The sequence below is a fragment of the Leptonychotes weddellii genome, chromosome 4, assembly GCF_054177405.1.
Source record: "Leptonychotes weddellii isolate Sample4059 chromosome 4, ASM5417740v2, whole genome shotgun sequence".
Classification (NCBI taxonomy): Eukaryota; Metazoa; Chordata; class Mammalia; order Carnivora; family Phocidae; genus Leptonychotes; species Leptonychotes weddellii.
The window spans coordinates 151,886,580-151,907,436 of NC_138372.1; the positions used below are offsets into that span (position 1 = coordinate 151,886,580).

At 43.8% G+C, this 20,857-nt stretch overlaps 1 protein-coding gene across 2 annotated transcripts in view; it reads right to left on the bottom strand.

The window, feature by feature from the left end:
• Positions 1-577: 577 nt before the first annotated feature.
• EXT1 (exostosin glycosyltransferase 1) overlaps positions 578-20,857 on the bottom strand; it is a 275,848-nt gene continuing 255,568 nt past the window's right edge. Inside the window, exons 5-11 of one of the 2 annotated variants that reach the window (XM_006739636.2) lie at positions 20,655-20,787; positions 18,081-18,199; positions 16,890-16,985; positions 12,115-12,204; positions 6,662-6,822; positions 4,339-4,510; positions 578-1,135 (exon numbers count right to left, since the gene is read on the bottom strand). In XM_006739636.2, the coding sequence (XP_006739699.1) occupies positions 950-1,135; positions 4,339-4,510; positions 6,662-6,822; positions 12,115-12,204; positions 16,890-16,985; positions 18,081-18,199; positions 20,655-20,787 (957 nt within the window). In that variant the 3' untranslated portion in view covers positions 578-949. Of the gene's footprint in view, positions 4,014-4,338; positions 4,511-6,661; positions 6,823-12,114; positions 12,205-16,889; positions 16,986-18,080; positions 18,200-20,654; positions 20,788-20,857 lie in introns of both variants that reach the window. The other variant, XM_031034836.2, reaches the window with a different exon arrangement.

Below are 20,857 nucleotides of genomic sequence, written 5' to 3' on the forward strand. Positions count from 1 at the left end.
CACATTCATTGTTCCTCTGCCTCTAAGCCAAAGCCTTCCCCCAGCGCTCAGCAGCCCTGTGTCAAAGGTTCAATGCATAATGTAGCCCACATCCCTGAAGAGCCTTGGGTTACTGTTGCGGGTCAGTATTTCCATCTCACTAATATGCTGGTGGATTGTCTGGATGGTTCCTTGTGTAAGCTGAACATTCTTAATTATACTAGTGTTTTCTGAGTCCTAACTCCCCCCCACCCCCCCAGTGCAAAAGATGATCATACCTCTATATCTCAGACATAAAGTTTTCTGTTACAACTGTCTACCTGGAGGTCATAATACTTTCTCTCATGCAGCAACGTATTAGAGACAGAAGTTCAAGTGGATCTGCAAATTCAAAGTGGAAAACAATTTGCACTGGCAAAGTGGAATAATGAACTTGTCTTAACTTATGCTTGGTTACTTCTTGACACTGGGTGGAGTGACTTCTTGTGTCTTCCAGGAAGTCTGAACATTTGTAACCGCAGGAAACCCTGCATGACCAAGGGCAATGATGTTTGTGGGAAGAAGAGTAGCAGCTTTGAAATAGTCACGACCAACACAATTTTGATTAAAGAAAGAACTCTGGTTTTTAATAGTTTTGATCATTAAAAAAGTTTAAACCTGCATAGCAATCATTTCAAAAATAATTATTTAATGTTCCATAATTAAACTGTACACAACCTAGTCTTGGGACATAGAAGCCAGTGAGGTGAGTTTGGAGCAGTCCTGTGCAGTCCCAGGAGCCGGGAGTCGAGTTTTCATTGGCCTTTTTTTTTTTCCTTTTTTCCTTTTTTTTTGTTATCATTCTCTTCATCTAAGATTATTTGGATACTTGGCACAATCTGGCTCCGCTGCTGAGCAGATCTGCACTGGGAAGAGAGAGCAGCTTGACCCCGTCCCTTCTCGCTTCCCCTCCCCCACTTGGCTGGATTCCTCAAAGTCGCTCAATGTCTCGGTATTTCTTCCTCAGAATAGAGACCTGGTCTTTAAAGAGGACAGGGTCGAGCCTCATCTGCGAGTGGATCAGCGGCATGTAGCCAAACCAGCTGGCAAACGTATTCATGCAGCTCTGTCGCTGGGCAAAGTGGTCAGGGTCAGCCCAGCGGGAAGCCCGAGAAGTCTGGGGAAAGGGAGACAAACCAGGAAAACAATGAGCGAGGTGCAAGGTACGATGGGGATGCTGCAGAGAACCAAAGTCAGGTTCGAGGGCAAGCGGCAGAGCTTGGGGTCTGGACGGGCCACCCAACCTCCCCTGTGCTGGGGAAGGTGCAAGCACCAGTCCTGGGTTTCAGCCTTGCCAGAAGGTTTTTCCCAAGATATGCTACATTCCTGGACGTTAGAAACATACAAACAAAGCTCCACATGGACTGATTCTCTGGTCTGGGAATGATTTACCATTGAGCCTCAACTACTATGGTCAGTAAACATAAAAATTCTCTTCATACATGTGAACAAATACTACGACTCACAATGTGTTTATGGTTTCAAAGACAGTTTTCTAAAACCTTCTGGTTTACTTGGTTGATTCTGGGTAAGCAGAAAAGATGGCTACCATCTCTTTAGCTCTCGGTGTTTGCCTTAAGGCTGGTTAAACACTTTTAGATCATGTAGAGGACACTGAATTAAAAGAAAGCTTTAAATGACTTAAGTGCTGACATTTAAATAAGCATCATGTCGTTCAAACCACATTTTTATGAAATAAAGAAAAAGGGAGCTACCGGATTTTGGGGGAACCCCCCCACTCATTTATCAATAGGCAACTGTACAATGATGTATATACGCATGGGTGTGTGTTCAGTGTGTTTTTATTCTCATGCACTGTTGGAAAATGCTTTCGCAGGAAGGTACATTTTACTGTGAGAATCACTCAGAGTCACTTAAAAACCACAAGTGTCAACATGCTTGAAAGGAACCACTGAAGGTAAATACAAATGTCAAGTTACCTCTGAGCAGCAGAATAACAAACAAAACACTACTTGTAAAGTGTTTCCATGAAGCTCATTTGAGTCTCATCACAACAACCTGGTGAAGTTCCCTACCCAGTGGGGTAATACCATCCCCACTGCATAGAGGAGGAAGCAGGTTCAGGGAAGCTACACTTACTTGTTCAAGGCTAGAAAGGGGCAGAGCTCAGGTTCCATCCTTTACCATTTATACTAAGAGAACTCTACTTGGTAAGCCAGAGAAAGTTTCTAATTAAGCTAACCAGATGAGTTCAGATCAGAGCACACGGTCCCAAAGGGACCTCATTTTGTTTCTAAATTGGTATGGGGCCGGGCTCCCTACCCCCAGGCAAGTGCACCCATATGCAAACGGACTAGTGTCAAGAGCTTAAGCTTATTCTTACTCTCTTTTACAAATGGGAAAAAAAAAAAAAAAAAAAGAATTCAGAATCATCCAAGTATCATTTTTGCCTGTAGATTTTAACATTTATTTTGGGTCAACCAACATATGAGAGAAGACAGAGTTCCTTTGTAATAAAAACATAATCTTATTAGCACATGATATCCTTTTACCAGTCATACATTCAATAAACTCATGTGCATGATAGGAAGGCGGGGGGCATATACAGTACATATCTAACTAGACACATCGAGTTATATCTAAGGCTAAATTCAGATTTGTCCCAAAGTATGTGTAAAATCACTTGAAATATTGGTTTGGTAGAATTAGGCAAATCTATGCAAAGAATACAAAACAAGGGGCGCCTGGGTGGCTCAGTCAGTTAAGCGTCTGCCTTCGGCTCAGGTCACGATCCCAGGGTCCTGGGATCAAGCCCCACACCGGGCTCCCTGCTCAGCGGGGAGTCTGCTTCTCCCTCTCCCTCTGCCTGCCACTCCCTCTGCTTGTGCTCTCTCTCTCTGGCAAACAAATAAAATCTTAAAAAATATATATATATAAAACAAACTCCTAAGGAACCACGTGTTATCAGAGTTCCACTCCTAATGAGTGTATAACCTCAGGGAAGTTCATAGAACTCTCTGAGCAAACAATATTAAAGGAATGTCGTGTCCTTAAATGACATAGATAAAAACGCCTGGGCACACAGTAAGCCACTCAATACATCTTGCTTGAATTGGAATAGTCTGTTAGCCTTAAAGATGAAAAATTCTTGTAAATCCTCTTTCCTGTTCTTTTAGTAGTTGGAGGGAAATAAAATTTTCCACTAGACTCATTGCTCACTAAGGACAGTGCCTGACAATCAGTAAACATTTGTAAATACTGAATTATGAAATTCTATAAACTTAAGATCCTGCAAGATTTTTGCTCTTACTAAATTTAGTGAACGAAAATCCATCAATTTTGTTAACAGGAGGTCTGGTTAAGTTTTCCTTTGCAAAAGCTAGATCTGTGTATGATTTTCAATAATGATTGGAACAAGGTACATGGAAAACCTCAACAAGCAAACTGATCCAACCCTCAAGTAAGTCCTTCCAGGTTGACTCAAATGCTGTTGGATTCTCCAGGATTTAACTTGGGTGTATCTAAATGGTCTACAGGTTTTTGATTTCTTCCATATAGTACTGGGCTCTGTCCAAGACGAATAAAGGTGAATGAGCCTCGGCATATCCAGATCAGCCTGATATAGTAGCCGGAGGTATAAAATAAAGAGTAGTGGAAGGAACAGAGCATGGGATTCAACTCCCACTTCTGTCTCTAATACTAGGTGACTTGTGGCAATATGTTTAAATTCTCTGAGTCCTCGTTTTCTTACTTGTAAAAAGAGAAAGTTGGATTAGATTTCCTTGCAAGTATCTTTAGTTCTAAACTTACGTGACTCAACAATATTTTACTTTCATAGCAGTTTCCATACATGTTATCTCAACCCTGTGAGGTCGATTTTTACCGTTTCCATTTTAGAGATGAGCCAACTGTGTTTCAGGAGGTAACCGACTTGTGTATAGCTTCCATGTGCCAATTCCAGGTGAAAATCAAGGATTGTGATTCCTGGTCTGTCACCAAGATGCTCACCCAACTCAAAAGCAATCACCAGAAGGCTGTGTTGAGGACAATATTATTAGCTATTTACTAAATAAAGCACCTACAATAAGCTTACATAAATTCTTTGTAGGTCTTAAACTCTGGAGAAGGTTGATGTTTCTCATGCCACTTTGTAGGTTATATGAGAGCTTTTACAATCTCGAGAGAAAGATACCCTTGACTTACGTCTTCCCAATCATCCATGTGCCAACCATATACTCCCTTGGGACTTTCAGATAGTTTTAAAAAATTTCCTCATTATCCTTCCTAGAGGAACTGTGAGTCATTACCCCAGGCTGAACCACCAGCGAGCAAAGCAGGGAAGGAGAGTTCTATTCTTACCTGCCCCATCATTGTCTCCTTATACTGCTTCTTCTGGGTGACTTTGATTGGAGGCAATTTTGTCACAGCAGACACCAGGAAATTCATGAGGATGTCCTCACAGTTGGCCAGTTGGTCCACCATGTTCTTCAGGCTGGCTGGCAGGTAATGGGTGTACAGGTAGTGATAATATCTGTAAAAGCAAGACAGGTTTCACAGGTGGCCATCATTATATAATCACAGGTGGTCTTCTTTGATAGGCAACCTATACTTATTGTTTGAATCCCTAAACATGTAATGGATGACGATGACGACAGCCATCACTTACACGGTACTTACTATATGCCAGATAATGTTCTAAAGTGCTTTACAAGGAATGCCCCATATAATCCTCATAAGGAACCTATGATATAGGTACTATTATTATCCTTGCTTTACAGACAAGGAAAGAAGGTACAAGAGATACACACAGATGCAGATACTGCTTGGCCAGCCTGACTTTAATATCAGGGCGGTTGGTTAGGAACTGAATACTCGGATGGTAAGAGAAGTTACTTACACATAATCTGTATATCCTTACAAACTGCTTTACAATTTTAATTACTGGCTTAATCAGAACTGTAGTCAATACTATCCTATAACTCTGAGTCCAACAATATACTATTCCATTTTTGTGTTCTATAAACCATATTATTTTGACAGTTAGATCAAAACTTTAATTAATCTGGTGGTCAGGCATTATGGAGGACCCATAATTAAGTTGACTTATTTCTCACTCTACTCTTTTTAAGAGGGACATAATAGCATATACTTATAGGAAAAATAACTTGAATGAATAAGATTCACTGTGTGTGTGTTAGTGGCAGGGAAGAAAGGGGAACAACGAACTTTTAAGAGGCAGGGTCTTAAGATCAAGATTCGGCTCACCTAAATGCTTATTCTTTATGCATTTCCAACTCTATCCCTGACATAGCAAGATTTTTTATCCTTTACTAAAAAAGACTAGGCAGAAGAATGGATGAAAATGACTGAGTCAGTAACGTTAACCATCTAAACTCACTAATTTGGCAGTCTTACCCAAGTTCCCTGGCTTTAAAGACCAAATATATTCAAACAACTCCCAAATGTATATCTCCATCCCTGCTGTTTTTCCAACATACCCTTTTGGATGTCTTAACATGCCCAAGACTGAACTCTGTATTTTCCCTAAAACCTAAATCCATCCGTAGGGCTTTCCCCATCTCTTGATGGCCTCTCTATCCTTCCAGTTCCTTAGGTCAGAAAAGCTTAACCATCAAACTCTATAACCAATCTGTCAAGACATCATGTTAGAGCATCTTCAAAATATGCCCACAATCTGATCACTACTTACCACCTCTGGCTCCCAGGCTCCATCAACTTTTGCCTAGATGTCAATCACCTCCTAATAGGTCTCCCTGCATCTACCCTGGCCCCCATATAGTCTGCTCTCAACACAGCAACCAGAGGGGATGCCCTAAAATATAAAAAAGATGTCTCCACTCTGCTCAAAGCCCTGCACTGGCTCCCACGTCACTCAGAGTGAAGTCCTCATGATGGGCAGCAAGGTCCTGCATCTGGGCCCCCCATGACCTCTCTCTCTTGCTTTCCACTCAGTCTACTCTCAGCACATTGGTCTTCCTGATATTCCTCCAACATTCTGGTTCAGAGCATTTATCCAACATTCTGGCTCAGCTGTTCCCTACACTAGAGCACTCTTCTTAACAAAAATCTTGGATGATTTCCCCTCTTTCTTTCAAGACTCTGCTCTGATCTCACCTGTTCAATGAGAATCACTGGCCACCCTTGAACCTCCCCTCTACCTTCACCATTCATGATCCTTGATCTGCTCGACTTTGCCTTTTTGCTATATAACTCACCCCCTTAACCTATTATAGAATTATTACAAATATCATGTCCTCCCCTTGTTGGAATAGAAAACCTACTTAGGCAAGAAAAAAAAAATTTTTTTTTAACTCTTTGGTAAATCCCAAGCACTCAGAATGATGTCTGGGGGTGCACAATTAAGTATGTACTTTTGTTGCTGTTATTCTAAATGTTCAGTTACTCAGTATGTCCTCCAACTCCAGACAACCTGATATGTTTCTCTACCATTATTTCTGGAAATGCAGTAGTAAGCCAGGGGGTTTTATTGGTTTCAAAGACACAGGCTGGCCACACCGACAGAACTTAAACAGCGATGCAAACTAATTTTTGTTATTGTTGCTCACGAGATTTGGCCCAAGTTCCTCTTTATGCAACAGCCAGAAGCTACGATAGAAGGAGTTACGTAAAAATCGACAGGCGGGATTTCTAAATTCCTCACTTGTGGTAAATAGCAGCTCCTGTCAACACCATGGAGTAGTCGTTTGTCCACTTGGATGTGTACCCCCACCGCTCCTTAGAGTTATCCCAGAAATGGCTGCGCGCCGGGTACCCCACAATCCTCTCGGGGAAGCTCTGCCACACGGTGAAGGCAAAATCCACCTGCAGGCAGAACACAAGCCAAACAAGCAATCAACAGTGTTAACAAATGTCAACAAAACATTACCTTCCCCCTGCTAATTCATGATGCGAAATCCCAGGACTGTTGCGAAACATTAATTCCATGTATTCATCAGCAAATTAAACTGACTGCTTGACATTTTGCCCCGTAATTATGCACATTTTAATGTTTTCTGTTGAAGAAACTTCAGATTAGTGCAGAAACGAAAGAAGAAAAGAAACTGCTGATATGTCCTTTAGAATCCAGTTTGTTCAAGCAAAAACACAAGTCAGAAAAGCAACTGCTGTCTCCCCCTCCTCCGTCCTTGGTGCACGTGACCACTGTTTCATGCGAGGCACACATGCATCTGTTTTGTAAACGAGAGATTTCCCATGCACATCCAGAGTATGAATATACAGCATGCATCATGACTAGCATCCAGCAAAGCCAAAGTGACTAAAATAAAAGCATCCTCTTGAGAGCAAGAGAAAAGAAGTTTAAAAACTACACAAGTTCTAACAGGAATTCAGAGCAGGTATCATAGAGAAATGTGAGTCAGGCCTCTCAGGTTTGAAGATGCTCAGCAAAAAGGAAAGCTAGAAAAAGCATCCACAGTGAAAAATCACTAAGAGTAAGTAGGGAAGAGACCAAGTGAAGCCACATGATTATTTTATTTATTTTTTTAAAAAGATTTTATTTATTTATTTATTTGCGAGAGAGAGCGAGCGAGAGGGCAGGGGGAGCAGCAGAGGGAGAGGGAGAAACAGGCTTCCCGCAGAGCAGGGAGCCCGATGCGGGGCTCGATCTCAGGACCCTGGGATCATGACCTGAGCCGAAGGCAGATGCTTAACCGACTGAGCCACCCAGGCACCCCTAAACGTGATTATTTTAAAGAAAATGCAGGTAAATGACTGTCCAGTGCTTATGATAACCCAAAGCAGGTACTTCTCAACCTGCTAAAGACCGACATTTATAATTAGCAAATAGTCTGTTTTCAAATGTGTGAGCAAATTTCTTACTTGCTATGATTGATGAATGATAAAGAAGTACACAGAAAGTACAAAAAAATTTAGAACAGTAACAGCAAACAATCATATAATGCTCATAATCATGTAATGCTTTGGTTAGAGTACTTACACGTAAGTACTCCGACCAAAGTTTTAACTCACGTAATCCTCACAATATCACCCTGTGAAGTAGGTAATTTTATAGTCTCAATTTACAGAGAGGGAAGCTAAGGTACATGGAGGTGCAGTAAGTGGCAGAGTCAAGATTTAAATCCAGCCATCTGGTTTCAAATTTGTCATGTACTGTTACCATAGCCTCCTTTTTAGCTCTCCTGCTACAGTATTGAGAACAATTCAACTCTTCTACAGGTTACACACTCAGCCTACAAACTTTCTTGTCTCTTCTCCATAAGCAACGCAAATGGAAATTTCATTTATTCCACAAATATTTCCAGTCGCGGCGCTGTGATGGTGGCTGGGAACGGAGTGATGGTGTCAAGTCCGGTTCCTATCTCCCAGAGGTCGAAAAGCAATAACTATTTGCAACAGCCAACAGTGAAAACAACCCAGGTTCTATCAACTGACGAATATATAAACCAACCACGGTATATCCATACGACGGAACATTATTCAGCTCTAAGAAGTAATGAATACTTAGAATATGGATGAGCCTTGCAAAGAGTGTGCTGAGTGAAAGAAGCCACCCACAAAAGGCCACATATTGTATGAATTGCCCAGAAGAAGCGAATCCACAGAGACAAAAAACAGATGTGTGGTTCTAAAAGCTAGGGAGTGACTGATGAGTGGATATGGGGTCTCCTTTTTGGGTGATGAAAATGTTTTTGAGTAAGACAGAATTGATGACTGCCCAGCATCGTGAATGCAGTAAATGCCACTCAATTATTCATTTTAAGATGGTTAATTTCATGTTGTGAATGTTACCTCAATTAAAAGAAAAAGCAATTCAGCCTAGATCAGTAGTCCCCATGCTTTCACCACATGCACAATGTCATTCCCGTTTTGCCACATTCCCACACCATACAATCACTTCTTTCCTGTTGTTCTTTAAATTGCCCATGCTTGGTTCCCCCCGCCCCCCCATTAGCCTCATCCTAGGCAAACCTGTCAGCGAAACCCTAGGTCTGGTTGCTGGCTATATTGTTTTCCAACAAACAGTAAATATAATTGCTGAAATATGCTTGCCATGAACCATGCAAAACTAAGGGGCACACACCATCCTTCCAGAACACTGGCCTGAGGGATCTGTGAGGGTCCTTTTATCTCTGAATCCTTTGGGTCTAGAAGTCACTGTTTTTGTGAACAGCCATATATTCAAATTTTTAGGAAAATCTAGTTTGGCCCCCTAACTCAAGATAAGAGAGCCTTAAGCATATAGCTTGTCCCCCCCACCCAAATGGAAACATCCAGAAAAAAAAGTAGGGGTGTTGGAAAATACGTTAAGAAAGCCTGTTGGGGAACAGGGCATCTCAAAACCAGCAGCAGGGGAGTGGACAGTATTTGCCAGAAGATGGAAATCGGGTTGTGATAACCTGCACACCATCACTGGTGCTTAATATTAATGGTGTCAACTGATGGGACGGTATCTCATGCAGCCCGTCGTCAAGCAGGCCGGCTGCCAGTGCTCTTTCGGGTTTTCCATGATTCTTTGAAAAGGAAGCACACACCCTGGCAACGCCTATAGAACCCGATGGGGTTTTCTCATCACATGAATTTCTTACTCTCTCAAAGCTGTTTCAAGTCATTTCAAAGGAACTCAAAAAGTAAATTCAGATAAAACTATGATTCTTGTGATAGTTCCGCTTTCCCGAAGATCATTAACACATCAGAGGAGGCAAAGGTCAGCTTAAAAACCAACATCTGTTTTCTTTTGAGAATTTGCAGCAACCCAGATAAATGTAAATAACTGTAAACCAACTAAATCTAATACCGTTTGCAGAATGCTGTTTAAAAATCTATCCTTAATACTACAGGGAGGCATTTAAACAGGCGGAGACTCCTTAGAGAGGAAATAAAATGAACCACCATCTATTCACTTAAAAAAAGAGAAGCCCTTCGTCCTTGACCATCTTAGGTGATGCGATCACTCCATGATCAGCAGGCAAAAGTAAACCAGAACACCGGCCTCTTAAATTTACATATCACTTTCCATCCACACTGACTTCTAATTACTTCCTAGAGGTCACACGTTCCTCCCAGCGCGTACCAGCGGCTGGAATTGCTCGTCTTTGAAAAGAAATTCACCAGCCCCATGGAAACATCACAGAAGCCGAAACAGATGTGACTGTGGGACAGGGAAAAAAATAACTCTAGAGTGGGACTGATTGCCCAGGGAGAGACATACACTGCATGAGTACCTGAGGTCAAGGGATAAGGATTTAAATATATGCCATCGCTGTCTTGACCACACATTCCTGCGAGGTGCTGTTCTCCCTGTGTTTGCCCTCCAAGGTCCACTTTGGAAGGCACAGCCCGGTCTTCCTGACAGGCCAGTGGCTGACCGGGTTAGGTCAGTGGGAGTCACCCGCCGGCAAACGGAGGCGGGACAGAGAGCGAGAGGTCGGAGTATTTCTCCCTGGCTCCCTCCTAGGTTTGGCAGCAGAGTTTCGGGCAGTTGCCACATCCCCCCGTGATCATAGCTCCCATTGGGCAGGTCCTCTCCCCAGTTCCACCTCTCAGAGACTCTGAAACACTATTTCCTTCAGACCTGGGGGAAGGGGCAGGGGGAGCTGCTGCTTGTTTTGCTGCTCTCCAGGTACCTCAGCGTCTTTAGCCCCACCCACCTAAGTCATCCGAAATCCCTTCGCTGGAATCACCTGACTTGAGTTCTGTTTGCTGCCAGGACTCGGAGGGCCATTGGCAGGAACTGTGTAATCCCAGTGCCCGGCACGGAGAGCAGAACAAAGAGATCCCTTGATAGATACTTGGGGAGCGAATGTGCTCCTTGGATGCCAGCTTCCCTTGCAGGAAGCAGCAGAAACATGCAAGCCAGAGTGTCCCATACCCCGTAGTCCATAGCTGCCATTCCCTTGGAACATTAAACCTATCTTCCCCCTGGCCCCCCGAGCCCCCTTCTCCTGCTAACTTGCACAGGACACAATCGGCTGTGCATTCACACTTTGCTTCCCTCAGCATGCATCCCTTCAATCATTCATTCACCGAGTATTTATAGAGCCTGGGCTGCAGAGAAAGCCTTTTACCAAGGTGAGGCCCAGGGCATTTTGTCCTGGGGTTGTTCAGGCTGCACATAATGTCTGTTCAACTCCATCGGATGGAAATTGGAAGCATCCATGGAATTTCAAGAAGGAGACAGTGGGACTGCTAGCCTAGGTTAACACCCAGTGCCGGCTACATGGATGGCAGGCTATTAGAATCGGACTGGCGTCCAGGAAAGTGCATGCTGGTAAGTGTCGATGTTTAAATTAAAAAGAAAGTGATTATGAATAAGAGGGGGAAAAGAAAGGGAAAGGTATAAGTAGCTCAGATTCCACGCTTTTTAGCAGCTACCATTAATAATGCATTTCCAATATACGACATTTTTATAGAACTGTCTTTGGTCCCCTCGATGGTTTAAAGTAAGGTTTCTGAGATCAATACTCATTCGAGTTGTAAAAATTGGTTTTCTATCATATCTATCTCTCCTCCTCTCTCTCTCTCTCCTCCTCACACGTTTTTTGTGCAATCTCATTTTTGGCACAAATACCTGAACATCTGAAATAGCAAGGATCTCCCGTCTCAGTCTTAAAGTGAAACCGTTTGCTCTTGTGCGGGTAAAAGAAAATGAGCACTTAAAATTGAGACAGAGAGGCTGCCTTCAGAACCCAGAATAGTGTTCGCCAACAAAGGCAACACACACCCACACAGGCATTCGGATCACTGGGGAAGGATGGGTTGTTTGCTCTGCACCATGTGGTCTCAAGATGATGCTAAGCAGGTGCCGCCCCCTTCTCTTCTGGGTACCACACACCTGCCGGTAGCTGTGCTGTTTAAAAACAAAAGGAGGGCAGGCAGGAGGGAAGAGGTGAGGCACAGCCATGCAAATGAGAAGCCAATTAGCAGAGAAAACGAAGGGGAAAATGCCCTTTTCCGGGCGCCAGGTGGTGGCAAGGTGCTCACAGGAACTGGGTTGATTAGAACCGACGCTGCAGGAAGTTTTGAAAAAGGTTTTCAGTTTGTCCATGGCCCGGGGAAAAAGAAGCGCCGGCACCTTGGGGTTTGGGGCAACTGCCTGAAGAGCCCCCCGCCCGCTCCTCAGGTGGGGGCGCTTACCTCCGTGGTTGAAAGCACAGTGTCCTCATCGAGGCTGAGCACGGCGTCTGTGACGATGTTGTCATAGGGCAGGAAACGGCTGCTCATAACCTGGGAGTGGGTGGAAAGCAGGCAGGAGGGAAGGAATTAAGGAAAGGAGAGGTAAACTTAGAGACCTGTTTTCGGGAAAACGCCCCCATCCTCACCTTCAAAAAGAATGTTCTGCCACCATGTCACCCCTCAACACTGAAGACTTCCATTTCCCATCAGTGTAGTCATTTGTTCTACAGTTGTTGGGCACCTACTGTGTGCTAGTCAAAGGGAGTACATAAAGGTAAGTGAGACATATTCTCTTGTCTCGGAGGAGTTCACAGTCCGCAGAGACATCAAGATGCAGACGATCTGTCCCAGCCTGCAACCAGCCGCTCGGAAGGGCAGATGAAGGCCTCGTAGAAGAAATGACACTGCAGGAGGACTTGATGGATAGGAATTCACCAGGTATAAACAGAAGTGAGGCAGAAACAGGGCTGAGCGGATGTGAAGGCACAGAGGAGAGAACCCGCACACTGAGGCCTGGAGAGACTAGACGGATGGAGCTGTGATTCCAAGTGTGGGGCACACACCACTGGAAGGCCGCGTCGTTTTGGGAGGTACATAGAAAAACATTTAAAAATTCTCCTCTTTACGGATGTTAGCATAGATTAGAAAAAAAATATACACACATGTATCAGTAGCTAGTAGTAGTAAAGTTATTTAAAAATCATCTCACTGAAATGAAAAGTAAGCCGATTTATAGACAAATATTAAATTAAAAATAGACGATGTGGTCCATGGATTTAGGCAAACTGTGAAGGTAGTATATGAATAAAGTTTGGGCAGCTCCAGGATAAGGCATGGTGAGGTGTGTGTGGGCGGTCTGGGGTGAGGGCTTTGGGCATGAGAGGACCAGCTGGAAAATTAAGACTAGAGAGACTCCAGGGCGCCTGGGTGGCGCAGTTGGTTAAGCGTCCAACTCTTGGTTTCGGCTCAGGTCATGATCTCAGGGTCTTGAGATCGAGCCCCATTCGGGCTCTGTGCTCAGTGTGGAATTTGCTTTAGATTCTCTCTCTCTCTGCCCCTCCCCCGGCTCATGCTCTCTCTCTCTCTCTCAAATAAATAAATAAATCTTAAAAAAAAAAAAAAGACTAGAGAGACTTCTCTGTGACAGTCATACCTTAAACCTCTGTGGTCAATGTACTCTGCAGAACAACTAACCATGAGAATGATAAGAATAACTAACATTGTAATAGCATCGCATTTCTCCTTTGTAATAACCCCATTTTACGGCTGAGAAAGCTAAGGCATAGAAAGATTAGGTGTCTTGCTCAGGACGGACCTGCCCGCATTTCATCCCCCACGGTGAGATTCTGTAGAGCACCTCAGCCACTATGTGACACCTGTCTCAGGTTCGAGAAGGACCTCAAAAGTGAATTGGGGGCACATCAGGCAACCTCATCTTCACCACCTTCCTCTGCAAGTCAAATCAACAGTTACGACACCCGCAAATCTGAGGACCTCCACCGCCGGGAAGCTCAAGCTTGCATTTACAACAAGAAGCCAGCTGGTCTATGCGATTCGGTTTCCACGCCCATGAAGCTACTGGAGGGCTGCTGACATTAAAGGATGGGAAGTGCCCAACTCTGGGAGCTCAAGGGATGTATCTACAGCATAAAGGCTCCAGGGTCTGCTCCTACACATCCGTCAACTGGGTCAAGTTTTCTTTTTCTTTCTCAGGCTTTCAAAATAAAATAAAATATAAAGCGATCAGCAACCCCATATACACGGTGCTCAGAAATCTCAGCCTGAAGCAATTCTCCTGATACAGTTTACATGTCCACAGACTAACACAGAAACCATTAGCTGCCAGCTTAGCGATGCCCTGACCTTTCCCTTGTTAAGTCTATAGGGGAGAGCTGCACAGACAAGGCCTATACATTCAAAATAGAATGTTGCAGCCAAAACAGTGAACACATCAACCCTAAACTCAAGGCTAGATATGGAAATGTACAATGGGGAATGAGCAGGACCTATGACTTCCTTCCCATTACGTTCCCAACCACTGGTTTTATAAAAGGATCCATTTCCTTTTTCTGAACCTGCTTCATCAACAGAGGTTATGAGCCCATCGTCCAGCAACTTCAAATTCTAGTGTAGAAACTAGACGCTCTCTTCCAAATACCTTGCCTCGGCCACATTCCAAAAGTTCAATGGTTTAACATGAAAGGAACTGGAGTACTTAGAAAGTCAATCCTAAGTGAAATGGGTTTTGCTTATTAGTTCACGTAAGAAATATTTAGCTACCATATACCAGCCCAACCCCTTCTGGAATTAGCAAACATGGGTAGGAAATGACCAAGACTCAAGTTTATTGTCTAATGGGGAAGATAAGGAATATCCCTAAGTAATTATACAAAGCACAGTAAGAGTTAACATTTATCAAGCACCCACCATGTGCATCCACACTTCCGAGTGCATTTACACGTCCAGTATTGTACCATTTGATCTTTTAGCAACCCTGTTTTAGGTATTATGATTGCTTCCATTTACTGAAGGAGAAATTGAGGCACAGAGACTTGAATAACTCGCTTCACAGCCCATAAAACAAACTGTAATGTTCCAATGCCACCCAGAAGAGCAGCTGACATTTAGTGGACCCTGGGTGCATCATAGGCCCAGGGCTAAGCCCCTGTAATGTACTATCTCATTGAATCCTCAAAATGGGCCTGAGTCTTGGCCGAGGTTCCAGAATACAGAGCCTGAAGTGATACTTAATTAAGTACAAATGCTTTACTAGGTGGTGCAATCCCAGGGCAGTGAGAGTGAGGGAAAAGGAATGGCCCACTGGAATCACAGGCCAAGGCAGAGGCTAGGACTCAACAAACGGCCAGAAGCCCAGACACAGATATGGCTGGGAGAATGCACAACACTTGATCCTAGCCAAAAGGCCGAGAAGCAATTGATATGGCTGGGAGAATGTGAAATATCTTATAAGCTACAGCTGATCGAGCCACCATCTTGTTCATAAAGAAACTGGGACTACTCACAGAGTGAGAATAAAAAATCAATCAGTGAATCTGTGTGTAAAAATGCAATACTAACTATAGAAGTCAGAATGGCACCCAGTCTGACTGGATCCTGTTTGATATCCTGACATATTCAAAGGAAGACTTATCTACCAGAAGGAGAGCTAGTCACCCATGGAAGCACAAAAAACAATGAAGTCCCAAGTCCAAAGTTGACAGCAGCCATCTGAGCACTGTTTAGGACCTCGGGCATTGGCACTGGGGAGATGGATTTCATAAGGGTAAGTAAGACCCATGCCTAGAGGCAGGTGATTTTCTAATTCCCACCTTTACTCATTAAATGCTTATGAAGCAGCTCTTGGATAACCATGTTACTTGACTCCAGCCCTGTGAATGCTGGGACTTTATCCGTCATATCGCGCACTGCGTTCCAACATACTACATGGTACCTGGCACAGAGCAGGCGGTCATACACTGGAAATGAATAGATAATGCATTGATCATCTTGCCCACGTGACAGTTGTAATTCTCACTGCATCATGTCGAACTACATGAAACTGCTACTTTTAGCAAGCCAAATGATGATTTTCAAATGGTTTGACCTAATTGGTATTTTTTATCCTGGTTCAAAGATGTTTTACTTAGTGTGAGACAATCTCTCAAGACCTGCCTTCTTGGGGACTAACAAAGGATGTCTCTTAGATGACAGGCTTCACCAATCTGTTCCATTTAGTAGCAACCAATTTCTTCACAATGGATATGATCTACAAGAAAGCAACAAGCAGAAGCTAGAGAAAAAAGAACTCACCCCTGGCTGCCAAGAGCAGAAGAAATTCCAAAGAGGAGGTAGCATGGGAACAGGGGCTTAAAGAATGCATGGAAATTTTGATAACAGAGATAAAGCATTGAGACTTAGAGCAAAAGGGAAAGGCAAGAATTAGAGGCAGGAGGGGATACAGTGCAATTTAGAGAACTGTGAATGATCAAATTTGGTGAGAGGACAGGGTCTGGGTGGGGGAAGCAATGAGAGAGAAGAAGACTGGCAAGGCTGGCCAAGGCCAGATTACACACGGCCTCAAATGTTGATTTCGAGCATTAGCAAATAGAGTCCCTTAAGGCTGAGAGATGATTAGAAGATCATTCAGTTCCAGGCAAAATGAACTGGAGAATGGAAGCAAGGGGACAGCTAGGCAGCACGTGTGAGTCTCTGATGGAGACACCCATATGGAATTAAAGTGCAGATGTCCTTTTGAAGATAAATGTGAGGACGAGCCACTATTCTGAAAGACACAACCGATCCAGATGAACCAGCTAAGCAAACCTCATGCTTGGCCGCCATCAGCAGCTTTGTCTTGATCCTCTTCGTTTATACAACGATCACTATTGCCAGGCCCTGAATTCATTGTATCCTAGTAGCAACCCTAGGAATATGTTATTACTTCCATTTTGTAGATGAGGAGGAAACTGACGGTCAGAGAAGGAAAGGATATGCGGGGCCACAAAGCTCCTAAAGAGGTGGTGTTAGGACCCACGAATCCCCAATTCAAGAACCGAGAGCTGTCAAAGCTGAGGATTTTCAGTGACAGGGAAAATTTTAGAAAAAAGAGTCCAGACCAGAAGCTCCCCGGGGAGGGGGGGGCAGGAAGAAGCTGTCTAGGGCCAACACCCACGGCGCCCCACGGAGAAACAAACAGTCCACGGCAGTTCCATGCTCAGGGCCCCTTTCCGTCCTACCTTGCTTTCTCCTTCGATGACAATGACAGGCACAGCTGTGGCAGGCCAGCGGTGTTTGGCTGGTAGGGGCTTGTCACAATTCCATAGAACTATGATCTGAAAGGGACAGGAGGCCATGAACGGCTTGGTGAGGCTGACTTTAGTGAGACCTCCACCCAGCTTCTTCTTAGAGACAGAAAGAGGCCTAAGCAAGGCAGAGAGGCAGACATCAAACTTGAATTTTAAAGAGAGCCCCCCTCCCACACAATCTCCAGAACCCAGTCACCTCAACAACTAGAGAGAGAGAGGACAAAAAGAGAACCCTGAAAAAAACTACATCAAGGGGGCAGGAGAAAGCTGGGGAGAAGAGAAGTAAATTTCAGGGTTGCTGAATCTTGATACAGTGGTTTCTTAAATTCTGATATTGTTTGATGAGCGAGATACCAACACTGACCAAAATTAAATAAAAATGGGTAGCGAGCTCCAGAACATTGGCTGGGAAGCAGCGCTACTCCAGGCAGTGTGGGAGAGAGGAGGATTCAAGATTTAACTAGTAGGGTGAGCTCATGATTTGGATTCTCTAGAATGGTTGCTGATTTTATGTGACTTTATTATTCCCAATAAGTGTGTTCAGTTCAGAAGGGCATACTTCAATATGATTTAATTCTTTCCAGGTTTGTAAGCCTTCTTGTACAACCTAATTTACAAATCCGAAATGCCACTGCGGAAAGAGTATGGGAGTGACACTGATTTGGAAAATTCTGTTATCATAGATAGAATCTTCTGCTCCCAATTTTATAATGAAGCCACGGGTGCTACGAAAGAAAAGTGGACACCTCCTGACACCAACAAGTCTGTTTCTTCCGTTGAAAACTTCCGTCTTCTGGGTCCTCCCATGGCATGTCTGAGGTTATCTTAACACTTTGACGTTTAAAAACAAAATAACGTCCTTACACGTTCTTTCAAGAATGTGTTGGTATATATGTTTTAACTTTACCCCAGTGAAATATCTCTTTGTAATCCGTCCCTTACCTGTGCTAAATTTCACTTCTAAGAATGTTTAGCTAATCGGATGAAAGGGAGGAGTAACAAGCATGACAAGTGCAGGGGAGTAACAGGGCATGCCGCTGGATGAGCCCCAGGGAGCAGAGCACAGAGCAGGTAAGAGCAGGGTCTGCAGGAGGCAGGAGCGGCGGTTGGCCCCCCACTCACCTGGGCACAGTACTGCGATCTGGCTGCAGCCACGAGAAGCTTCAACACTGGCTGGGACTGCGAGACCAGGGGGGTCACTGCGTGGATGACTGCAGTGAATTTGGGGGGGGGCTTTAAACCTGAAATAGAAACGCCAGAGAAGCCCAATGAAACACCGGGAAACAACACTTAGAAAATCATTCCTCCTCGCTCCATTGCCTCGCCCTGAAGCTGATGTTCCCTCCTCGCGTATTTTTCCTTCCCCTCTTCTGTCCTGATAGAACAAAAACAAGGTGAAAAGCTGCTAGTTAACTGCTGCCTGAGACCTTGATAACTTACAGCTCCACGTCCACCTGTACGCTCTTCCTCGGATAACCTCTTCCTCCCCTGGGGATGTGTCTTTGACCTCCCTGCGGCTTTTTAGGGACCCGAAGTCTGAACACACAGCCCACCACTCACCACCCTCTACTCCCAGAAGAGTCTACTCCAGCCACTGACATTGTAAGGTGGATTTAAGGAAATGTGCTCTCTCCCTGGGTATTTGAATAGCTCTTATTCTTCATAATAGAGTTAAGGGTTTTGGGGGTTTTTTTTTGTCTTTTTGGCCTGATTAATAGTATTTCCAATAATGACCAGCAAGTGGTAAAGGTTCAAAGAACAGCATCCAGAGCCTCGCTGTCTAGGTGTGAGTCCCTGTGCTACTGCTCACTGGGGGTGGGATCTTCCCCTCGGTGTCTCCAAAGCCGTGAAATGCGGCTGAGAGTCAGAGCATCAAACCTATGGGGCTGTTAGGAGAACAGAATGAAAGGCGTGAATGCAGACACAGCAGTGAGAACAGGGCCCAGCGAACAGTTAAGTGCTCAATATTGTTCACAGCTACCCCTCAGCCCCATCATCATCATTTTGGAGCAGAAGCCTCTACACTCTCGAGAAGCTCTTTTTGTGTGGCTCTGACATAAGCTGAGGGAAGAAGTACATGACCCAGACCTCCGCTGCTGCGTGCTCTGAAGCCCTGGGTGGAAAGGTTTAGATAAATATGTAAAACGAGCAGGAGCCACGGAAGAGAAAGCAGTGAGATGGCTTCTCCCCCCAAATGAGGTTTTCTGGAAGAACTCACTAGGAAACTGGAGACACATTTAAAAGCCTTCTAAAACTTCAGTAGTTCAGACCCAGGAATTTTGTGTTTTGGTAGCTTCAATGCAAACAAGAGTGTGCAGTGACATTCGAGTTAAGCTTTGATGTTGATAGAATAAAGGTAGGAATCAGACAACGTCTCCTAAAGGATTCTGCGAGTGTTTTGTAGAGCAAATTAGATCATCCGATTGGTACTTTAATTGCATGTTAGAAAGAAGCTGACTTCTCCACTTTCTCAAAACTTTGCCGAAGAAGAAGAAATAGGGTGGAGGGGTTTCCTTTCTCCTGGTGAGATCAAGCACCACGTCTACATTTTCCTGTACTAGTTTAGGAAGCATCATGTACACACTTCTAATGTGCTCCCTCCACATGGAGATCTCACTGCTCTGCAGGAAATATGTAGACATTTTTTACTGACTCTGGCTTTTTTCTGAAAATTACCAAATTCTAAATACATTACCCTGTGTGGGCCATTCACTGATTTTAATACAGTCCCCATAATATGTTTGATTTGGCTGAAAGGGTTCTTTGTCACTGGTTGGTATTTCGGGCCACCACTTCTTTTAAGTTTCTTTTTATCAGTTTCAAATTAAACACGCACAACTCAAAAAAAAAAAAAAGAGGTGAGATGGTTACGGAGAATATCGGGACAGGGTGGAAAATCTAGAATCTTTTTCCCACATTGACTTGAAAGATGCTTTACTATCCCAGAGTTTCTCCAACTCGGAACTGTGAATGAGGGAAAAGGTCTAAAATGTTACTAACGCTAGCACAAGTGGGGCCCCATGTACAGAGGGTCTACGGCAGTAACAATAGCCTTTTGGAGAGCTTTCTCCCTCTGTCCATTCTCTTTCCCCATCATGATTAGACGAAAAGCTGCTTGAGAGCAGAGATTGTATCTCATCTGACTTTTTGTTTCTAAACACCTAGCATTGCATTAACAGAGTACATAAGACAAGCACAATAAACGTTAAATGCGTGAACAGAGTTATCTCGTCATCCATTCTTAAATCTTTCTCCTTCCCCTTTATTAATTCAAATTTTCTTTGGTAGGAGAGAGAGAAGTTGAGATTGTAGAAAAAAAGAAAAAAGAAAAAAGAAATTAGGGAGAGCTCTCCTGGTTCGATCTTATATACGAGAAGACGTAAAATTATAGCAAACCCATCGTCATGTTCGAAATGATCTGTAGTTTGGGGAACCTGTTTCTCAAAAAGGAATGAGTCTACTCTATGTGAAGTCCAGCTGCTTAGACAAGAAAGGAGTTTTTTCATTTTGCAATGCTCTGCTGGATTTATAATTCTTGATCCTGATACACCGTTTAAGGATAGGGTTCTAGAAAGCCATCTCCAATGTAGGCTGGTGGGAAGACCCTGCTACAGGATGGAGAAATCAAGGGACTCGGAGTCTGGACAACATCTGGAGGGTAAACAAGGGGCAGCACCCTGGAAGGAACTCACTTACCTAAATTAGCATAGTAGTAAGGAAAGTCTCCCAGATAAGATGAATACTGTGGTAGTACGAACAATCCTCCAGGATGTTTGTTCCATATTAAACTGTTACGTGATATGTGCTTGAATATTCTGTCCTGAATAATCTAGAAGATAAAAACACAGTATGTGGTGAGAATGAGACCTTGATGGTATTTGATAAGGAGCATGTTCAAT